The 10,670-nt window shown below is 24.4% G+C and overlaps 1 protein-coding gene across 1 annotated transcript; it reads right to left on the reverse strand.

The window, feature by feature from the left end:
- Window positions 1–1,640: 1,640 nt before the first annotated feature.
- Window positions 1,641–3,815, reverse strand: LOC112591632 (transmembrane protein 222). Its single transcript, XM_025335507.1, has 4 exons — window positions 3,599–3,815; window positions 2,153–2,363; window positions 1,876–2,006; window positions 1,641–1,797 (listed from the first exon to the last, which is right to left on the reverse strand). The coding sequence occupies exons 1-4, from the start codon at window positions 3,667–3,669 to the stop codon at window positions 1,710–1,712; spliced, it is 501 nt and encodes a 166-aa protein (XP_025191292.1). The 5' UTR covers window positions 3,670–3,815; the 3' UTR covers window positions 1,641–1,709.
- Between the last annotated feature and the right edge of the window lie 6,855 nt (window positions 3,816–10,670).

Below are 10,670 nucleotides of genomic sequence, written 5' to 3' on the forward strand. Positions count from 1 at the left end.
AAACTTTGTCAATGTTATTAAATTTGTTTACCATATTATAAATGTTTCTTTGAGACTTGAGTACATACAAGGAATTAAAAGTCTTGCTGTAATTCCTGAATACTAACAGGCACCTATTAATTGTTACCTGTTAGGTTTACTTTTTAATTTTGTACTTACGTTTTTATTCTACATTCTGGTAAAAGTATTTTGTCTGATCATGTTCATAATGTATGATTTTTATAAATTTTAAATACTAACTTAAAGTTTGACATTCTATAGTTAATAATTGTGTAACGAGTGTTGACAAGAAAAAGTTTCAAATCTGACTAAACCTAAAAGTTTTCATCAATAAACATTTTGAATAAATTATACCATTGGTTACTTTTACCCATCTAATCAATAAAAATATATTTTGGATGAATGGGTGACATATCCCTTAATTGAATAGCTGGCTCGGTTGATTTAGTTATTATAAGACCCATGCTTTCAGGCTCTTAATTTCATGGAACACTTGTAACTTTATTGTAGACAGAAATTAGGTATAATTATTAAGCTGAAAATCAACTTAAATGTGACTAAAAATTAAAATAAAAGAGAGATTGAAGACTTATTTCTGCTATATTTGTTTTAGACATATTAAAGCTGAAAAGTACACTGAACGTTTCATGATTTCTCCCATTTTTGACTTATTACTTAAGTAAAATAACATATTCGTTGGAAATATGCACGAATACTATAATATAAATAACAAATGTTTAAAAGCATAAAAATAAACAAAAATAATTTTTTTTATGCTGTTTAACAAATAATACATATTAATAAAATCGTTAATTATTATACCTTTTAATAATAATAATAATAATAAAAAAAAAAAAAACAAATAACTTAAAACATTATATTATTGTTTGACTTTAATTACATGGTGTGATAGTAAAATAGTATAGTTAAAGTTTATAGTAATTTGTCACAATAATAAATTGAAAATAAACACAATATGGTACAAAAATGTATTTTTTAATTTTTATTTAATTATCTAATTTTTATTTTTCATATAAATATTTGCAATTTATACAGCTGTGTGTACATTTAATTAAAAGTTAAAAATGTAATCAATAACCCAGAAAACTAAGCCCAGAGCTTTATAGATATATTTGTGTAATGTGTAATATTGAATATAAAAATGATAATTATAAATAAATATTAGGTATTTTTGATATATTTCCCATATGTAAGAATGTAATCTGCCTTTTTATACATTTGTTTTAATATAATTAAAAATACTAAATAAAATGCTTATACATAAAAAAAAAAATTTAGGAAAAAATAAGATATAAAAATACTTTTGATCAAATAGATAAATAATATTAATAACAATATATATAAAATCATACCATTGATCTAATATGTTTATATGTAATGTTACAAATTTGAATAATACATAAAATAATTTGTTAAAGTAAACAGTGATTATAAATTTTAGGTACAAATATATAAATTACACATTTTATAAATTTATAATATAACATAATGAAGAATTCTTAAAATAATTGTTTTTGTATTTAAAAAAGTAAAAAAAATATTTTAATGTATTATTTTGTTTCATACTGTGTAAAATATAAATGATACATTAAAAATGTAATAGTATTACAGACGAAATCTTTAATACAATTTTATCATATAATGATCTCTTGGTAAAATGTAAAAAATTATTTCACAAAGTAACTGTATTAGAAATACTTTCCATATGAATAAAGCCCAAAACATACAAACACAAAAATGATAAATGGACCCCAAGTTTTAAGCCATGCATTGCAACTAGAAATACAAATTATTTAAAGTTATTATTTTTTTTTCTTTTTTGTAAATATAAATGATTAATTATATTGATTTTACCTCACATATTTTCCAAAAATAAAAGTGTATAAAGCTAATTTAACCATATTCCAGTTTTTGCTTTTACTATAATTCATTAATGATAATGCCATGCCAACATGAGAGTGGCAGTTATCACACAGTAGATTGTGCTAAAATAAACAATCATTAATAATTTAAGCAATAAATCATAAAAATATTATAAAATAAAATTTGTTTATACCAAGCATTAATTTATTTTAACAACTAAAGAATAAAAAGTTTATGCATTAAAGTTAAATATTTTTTTTAATATTACCATTCTATTAAAATATTCAATAGATGCCTCATTAACAGCTTTATCCCATGCTTTAGAACCACCAATTACAGTTCTTATATCCAACTGCCAATACTTAGTAGGGTATCCAAAGGCCATATCATCTTCAGCAACATAAAATGATCCAGAAAAATCTCGTATTACTCCAGTGGATGTAGTGATTCCCATATGACCAATTAATGGAAATAACCAACTAAAAATTGAACAAATAACTTTTTTTTTAAAAAGCATAACATCAACAATTCATATTAGCCATAGATTAAACTAATTAACTAAAAATGTCAACAATGATTAATGAAAAAAAACTAAATTAAATCCACTTAATTCGCTAGAATTTTTTCTTTTATTTAAAAGTATTTGTTTAATAATAAAATATTTAACAACCATTATTTTTATATTTTAGCTATTTTACGTTGATGACGTTAATTTGTGCCAGAAAATCATTGTTTTTTTAATTAACTTCCTACATACATAACCATCAGTCGTAACTCATAATTATTAAACATACTGATGAAACTTTTAGGGTTGTCGGATATATGTTTATATATTTTTAATAATTTATGATAATATTGACTATCTTATAATAATGTTATGACGTAACAGTCTGATCAGTTGTAATCAAACACGGCACTAGAATTTTTTCTTATTTTACAAATTTCAAAACATATTTTATTAAAATTGTAGTAGATTTTTCCCTTATTAGATAATACTAGTAGGTTAATCCACCGTAAAAAGACTGAAGATGTTATTTATTCAAACTTCATTAATGAAACTATTATAATCTATACTAAATTTAATTTATTTAGTAGTGACAAATATATTAAATAAACTAAATATTGATATTTTACACAATATCTGTTTATGCACCAAACAGTAAATTATTGAAAATCTTAAAACATTAAAATAGTTAACAATAAAAATAAAAATAATAATAAAAAATAGTTATTATATATTAATTATTGAAACAATGAAAATACAAAAATGTATACATAATTTAAGCAATGTAGCCTATATTGGCTATATAATATACTACCTATATAGTTTTATCACAAAAGTAAAATAATATTTTTGTCATAAAATTGAGAAATTAAATTACCTCAGAAAATATTTAATATTTATTAATGCATTATGATCAGAAAAGAAGCAACAAAAATAACTAGTTACTTATTGATTTTAACGAGTTAAATTAGATTATTTTAAACATTAAATTCAACTAGTTAAGTTACAAAATTAAGTTTTTTTTTATTTTAACTTTTTAACTAGGTAGTTAGTGCCCAACTTTGAATGCAATAAACATAAACTGTTTTAAAAATTAATATTAGATATTTTATTTTGATGCATTCATATATAAATGATGAGGAATTGTTAGAACAAATTTGCTGCATAGATCTAAAACATTTCAGTAAAAAATATCAAAGAAAAACTCACCTTATAAATGGTATTGGAGTCCAGACGACACTGTGTGGATAGCGACGAGTATAATGTTCATCAATATCCATATTTTATTTTAATAAATTATACTCTTATTTATTATTAATCAAAGCGAATTTATCTAAACATAACAACATTAATATCTACTCAAATCCTACGCGTACTAATTCCTAAGACTCAAAATTAATTGTTTTCCAACAAAATACAAGAACAACAAACGTTATCACTTATCACACTAATTTATTTGCTTATCAATTATCATTTTTCTTAATTTTATTATTGTGATTATAACAGTATAATGACGTACATATTATATTATACTCATGAATCATGATCGTGATCTATAGCGAAATTAATGACATATGACATAGTTAGGTGTGTAAAAAGTATAAAGTATAAACGTACTAAACGTAGGTAAATTACTTTATATGACGGTTGATAATATTAGTGCCCTGGGCTATAGAGTATACTCTATAGCCTATGACTGATGCAATGGTTCCCACGATTCAGGACCCACATGAATTCACATTTTATGATTTTGATTTAGTAAAACTGTAAAAGTGCAAATTCTAAAAAGAAGCTACTCGAGGGCTGAACCACACAACATTTCAACAATATAACATCAAATAATTTGAGAAAATAAATTCAACTTATGACAATCATCTATATCGAAAAAGCTCACCAAAATCTTACGGCGTTGTAAGAATAGGTAACCCACCTACGATTATTAAAATGAATGATTCTTCTAGGAACAAGCAAACGATAAACAAACTATCTCAACTTAAAAAATTCAAGACCCAAAGCTTATTAAATTTAAAAGAGAAACAATCTCGATTTTAACTTTTTTCTACAAAGTATAAAAAATACAAAAATATAATTTATATAAAAACTAAATGTAAAATAATACACACTTATATAAATTAAGGGGACAGCGGGTCGTGTTTTAAGGAAATTAATATAGGCAATATAACATGATGATTTTAAAGTGACTTGTGTGTGCAATGTAAACGAATATAAGTGTGTGTGAGTCTTTTCTGGATTCGTTTTCGGTCAGTATTTTCTAGAAACCATATTTCGTTGCCACTAAATATCGTAAACAATGAACAAATTATGCGGGTCATAGTCACAAATATCGTTTTAAATGGTAAATCATTTTACCATTTTACTATTGTTTATTATAGTATATCTGTAAAGGTATATATTATACATTTTTTTATAATTACCTAATCATTCCATAATTTACAATAAATTTTTCAGAACACAACTAGTAGCATTCACTATTTACTGTATTTTTTGTTTGTTTTTTACTTTTAAATACCACATTTAAAAACGAATACTGGAATACATATATATGAGAATAAGGAGCTCTGATGAAGATAAGTATATAGTGGTCACTTGAGTAAACGAATTACCAAAACTTGCGCACCAAATACATAACTAGCGATTTATACAAAATGTGTTTGATGTAATAATTGACATAGCACGGTTGCTGCAATTAGTCACCCTCCTCAGTGTTTAAAAACCTACTTAAAAAAAAAAACCACCAAACGGCATATATATTTTCATCAATTTCACTTATTATTAAGCATTTGAAATCAAAATCTCTAAAAAATCCATTTTCTTTTTCATTGACTTACATCATATTTTCTGAGAATGAACATTCGAAATCCATATCTTTAATACGTTGAATTAATTTAAAAAGTACGTACGCGATATCATTGATTCTTCTAAAAATATAAATATTATCAAAAACTAATGTTACGTAAATATTCCAATTTTATCGTTGTTTAAAATATATTAGAATGCTGAGCAAAGTGATAATTGTATTGATCTTAGAATGTGTGTGTGTTTTTCTTCTTATTATTATTATTTTATTTATTATGTCTGTTATCACTATTTGGGATAGTAAAAATTCCCAATAGTATTCAAAAATGCCACGAAAAATAAAAATAAATTAGTTTAGTCTTTTTTTTTAAATTATTGTCTAAAAAATGTTTTTTGCTTTATCGAAAAACTTATTCATAACTAAGTTGTTCATAGTGGAAATTTAAAAAAAAGTTGAGCGTAAATTCACATTACATTTTTATAAGTGTCTGATGTAAGACTTTTGACAAAATTCTTCAAAATCACGAAAATTTGTAAAACATTTGATCACCCATAGTAGGTACATTATCGTTAAATATTAGTTACTGATTATAATGTACCTATAAACATAAATACAATAGCAAAATTATTTTTAATTTACAAACTGTTCTTATAATAGGTAGTGTAATAGAAAGTTTTTTTTGTATCGATTTGATAATTGAATTGATTACATTTTTTTAATATAAAAGGTAAGTGCTTTGTAGAGATATTTGCGTTAAATAATTAATCAGTAAATATAGTAGTATTATAGTCATAATGTTTGTATCTATAGTAATATATGTACCTAATATATGTTTAATGTTCATATATAGTTAGTATAATAATAATATAAGAGCCTTTTTTTCTTGGATATCAATAATTCATGTTACATTAATTTCGATAATATTAATATTATATCTTGATATTTGATGTTTGGAAGTCATAATTTGGAATTCGTTTTATTAAGATTTATATCGATGATGAGCATTTATAAATATGATGAAGTGATACATTCTATCAACTTATACTACTATGTATATGTAAATTATTACATATTTTTATTTTGTTATTAGAGCTAATAAAATGAAAAACATTTTATTACTAAATTATCAACCTTTAGCTAATACAAATCGGTTATATAACTTTAACAATTGAATAGTTAATACATTTTTGTGATTTTGACAAACGTTGACAAAACTTAAACTTGAAATTCTAATAAAAAAAATCAATCCTAATATCATATAATATAATATCAATTTTTCTTTTTAAAGTAACATAAGCTGATCGTTGATAGACACTCTTAGATCAGAATTATTTTTTCGTTTACAATGTAACGTACTTATAATATCAATCTGAATTTAACACTTACACCATGTAATGTCATTCGATATCTACTAGTATATCTACTATAGCAGGACTATACTTACCTATATTTTGTATTTTAAAAAATAACAAACATAACAATTTAGTATGAGACAAAAGTCATAAGTAGGGATGAAAAGTTATAGGAGCTAAAATAGACAAAATATACATACTAATATGCAAGGAAAAATTATGATACATGCATCAAAAATTTGAAAATATGCAAATAATATGTTATAATATGCAATTTTTTTTATAAATAAAAAAATGGATTTACAATAAATTAATGTCAATAATATTTCGATAAATTTGATTCTATTAAAATATAAATAATTTTTAACTGTATGATAAAAAACTAATACTAGGTATAAATATGAGATGATAAATGATTGGTTGGTGAATTGATTATATAATGATAGTCAGGTGATTTAACCTAAAAAAATAAAAATACAATTTTATAAGTCTTGTAATATATTTAATAATTATTTTTTCAAACCTGTAAATTTGTTGCATTGAACCATCAAAGTTTTTTTAGTATTTTCGACATCCAATCTCCGACGATTATCTGAAAGAATATTTTTGTATCGCGAAAAACTTCTTTCCACGTCAGCTGAAGTTATGGAGGAATACTTGAAGTAAATAAGATTATTTCCGGTTAAGTCTTCTAATAATTTGTCTATAGATTTGATTTATCCATTTAAAATATTTGATATACGTATTTCGTAAAATACTGAATCCAGTATTTTTTTCCAAAACATTATTTTGTTTTCGGTTTATTGCGTCGCCTACTTCACCAACTATGTCATTTAATTTATTTTGAACCGATTTAACGATAGATATTGAATCAATTAATAAAATATCTTGTCTTTCAAGTTGCGTTATTCTTGATGTTAAAAAACCATAATTTGAATGAATAAAAACCAAGTTGGTTTCTATAGAATTGTCATATTATGACACATAGCTATAAATAACGATTAGATAAGATACTAATCCTATATTTACTTTTATATACTATTAAATGTTACAATTCTACAATTGTCAAATATGCTATCTGCGTTTTTATTTTATTGATTATTGACTATAAACTTATACAATTCCATAAAATAATAAATAATTTTACTAAATATGTATTTTTATGTACAAAAAAAACATGAATATGCAACTTTTAAGAAAACTACCAATATATGTAAATATATGCAACATTTAAATACCAAATTTCAATTCATTAGGTTATAGAACAGATTTTTAGCGCACCTAGCTATAAATAGAAGATATAGAAAAAAATATGCAAATCCTATAACTTCTCATCTCTAGTCATAAGTTATTCTTACTGCAGTTATATAAAAAAAAAGGTTTTAGTAAGGTTACAAGAATTATTTATGATTTCAAAATTGATGTTTTAAGATTTCTGTCTATCATTATCTTTTGGAATAATAAAAATGCTTCGATTTTCAACTTCGGGAGTGGTTTCTAGTTAGTAATAAATTTGATCTAGTTAATACTTTATAAAGTCAAAAGTAAACGAATAACTATTTTTACTATTTATATTATCACTCTATAATTATGATAAAGGTTTCAAGATATTTTTAATTTTTTTGAGCTGATGGATATATTTTATTATGTACCATTTAAAATGTTTTTCAAAAGCTCACTCATCATATTTTTTTATAAGCGTTGACAAAAGATTAATACTTTTACATAATACATAAATAAATAATTAATATTTGCATTATTGACATGTGCGTGCAAGTAGGAGAGGCTCCGCTATTTATTTTGCACTACAGTTTACAGTTATATATAACTATACCGCCGCAGATATTAATGCAAGTTTTTTGAAAATTGCCTATATTTAACTCCTTAAAAACGGTTGGTGTCGAGTTGTAGAAACTTGGAACATTCACAATTATTTAAATTATAATTTTACGATACAACATTTTCAAAGTACTTTGATTTTAAATAATAAAAAAAACAAAAAAAAAAAACAGGAATAAATCGTAATACTATAGTTTTCTGCTAAATTTATGTTATTTTTATGTGATAGAAAATAATATATGGATTAATGTTTTAATAAAATATATTGATATTAATAAAAACATACACATGAACATGAATACATGCTGATGTAATTTACAGTCTATTTTGAACTATATTGATAAACATCTGAATTCTTTGACTTTTAAAATTTTTTTTAGTCGAACGGCTTAAAAAATAATTATAAGTTATTATACAATAATTATAAAATACGGAGAATATACAATCATTTTATAAAAGCTCTGAAATTACAAACATTGATTAATTACTTGGTAATAAAAAGTTTTTTACATTTTTTTATTTTATAAAAGACTTGGAACATTTAACGAAAATAGATTCCTCGTAACAACTTATTCACACTAAAATAATGAAAGAAAAAAGATTAATTGTAGAGAATGATAATAATTGATAAGCGTTCACCTAATCAACTGTTTGGATAACGGACGGTACGCGCGTAATCTTGGCGAAGGCGTTTATAGCTATGTGTAGGTTGCTGGCATTATTATATTTTGTCTGTCTTTTGAAGTGAATTATATTTTACAATAAAGTAAATCGTAGATACCTTTTATCCGGAACCTACCTATACGTGAACATAACAAAGTTTGTTAAATTGACAAAATAAAACATTTTGTCAATTTGCCTCGACACATTGTCTACATAATCAGTGAAGCGGACCTAGACGATTCAGTCGCACAGCACGAGGGCTTCGCTACCGTAGCCAACTAATTGCGCCACTGGGGCTATTTATACCTCTCTTTTGTACGTCAGTATATAGATTTATAAGTTAATAACGACAATATATATGGTATAATATTATATAATAAGTAATTATTACATAACATAATATTTGACATTTTGGAAAAAGATGAGTTCAACTTACCGTGTTGGCCATATTAGATACTAACAGACAAATATTTAACTAATAGTTATACGTAATATCATATTTCATTCTTATATAATAAATGAAATATCAATCATAAAATATCTTTAGAAAAAGAGCCACAAAATATGAATCAATATTTTATTCCGAACACTTTTATACAATGTCTAATCCAATTATCAATATCACAGATGTAGCCGTTGTAGGTACTTAAGTGATCAAGTTACAATAGTGTATCTAAAATTAAAATTTGGACTTTTCATCTAATATATTTATTTACTTATTTTTTTGTTAATATAATCCTTATTAGAAGTCGCATATTCGAATAAACAATACAAATACGTAGACAATTAGTTCAAATTTTCCAAGTGTAATAATTTTTCATAAACTAATCCCCATTACATGGTTTGTGTTACAAATTAAACAATTTTGGAATCTAATTATCGACGAAATTAACCAAATTATTTGAAAAAAAAATAAATAAGTTTTTGAATAATGAATCACGTATTATACGGTATTCGAGTAAACAATAATTATTATTTATTATAGGTACACGTATGTACAATAACCATGATACACGGAAACCAATACCCAGTAGGTAAATTATGTTGCTTAACTAGTTACTTCAAAATTATTAGTTCGTCCGTTCGTATAATAATTATAGGTAGTTATTACGGTTTTTGTTCTGTCCAACAACGTGTGACGTCAGTTATTTTTCAACGCCTAAATGATTATCGAGTTTGGTGTGAAGGATTTACGGTATAAAATTATATGTGTACAGGCCCTTCTTGCCGGGCTTGCTGCAAGTAAAGTCAAGTGTGGTCGATTTTTATAAACATTAAATTCGTCATGTCACGGAAAACGTCTGATGGACTATTGTTAATTTTATTGTTTTTCTATTGTTTTGTAATGTTATAACTTTAATAAGTCATAACGCTATAATATCAGATAATTGTGCGGCGTGCCGTTTTCATCGTGCCGCGGCGGCTCGTCGAAACCGTTAGGAACAATGATGCAATGTTTTTTTCGCACAACACGATGAAATCATAATTATTATATAATAGTACAGCAATAAAATATTGTATTATAGTGCGAAATCCGGTCGCGCTATCGATTCGAGAAGGTGCGCGGCGTGGAGTAATCATCCATCGTCAGGCGCGCGCATCAACACAA

Source organism: Melanaphis sacchari, unplaced genomic scaffold (assembly GCF_002803265.2).
Source record: "Melanaphis sacchari strain LSU unplaced genomic scaffold, SCAv2.0 Contig13_pilon_pilon, whole genome shotgun sequence".
NCBI classification, from domain to species: Eukaryota; Metazoa; Arthropoda; class Insecta; order Hemiptera; family Aphididae; genus Melanaphis; species Melanaphis sacchari.

Excerpts from the sequence above, each read along its gene's own strand:
- LOC112591632 (XM_025335507.1), bottom strand. The coding sequence starts at position 3,669 with ATGGATATTGATGAACATTATACTCGTCGCTATCCACACAGTGTCGTC. Across the intron at positions 2,364-3,598 it reads ACTCCAATACCATTTATAAG|TTGGTTATTTCCATTAATTG; the intron begins GTGAGTTTTTCT and ends TTCAATTTTTAG. Across the intron at positions 2,007-2,152 it reads TTGAATATTTTAATAGAATG|CACAATCTACTGTGTGATAA; the intron begins GTAATATTAAAA and ends TGTTTATTTTAG.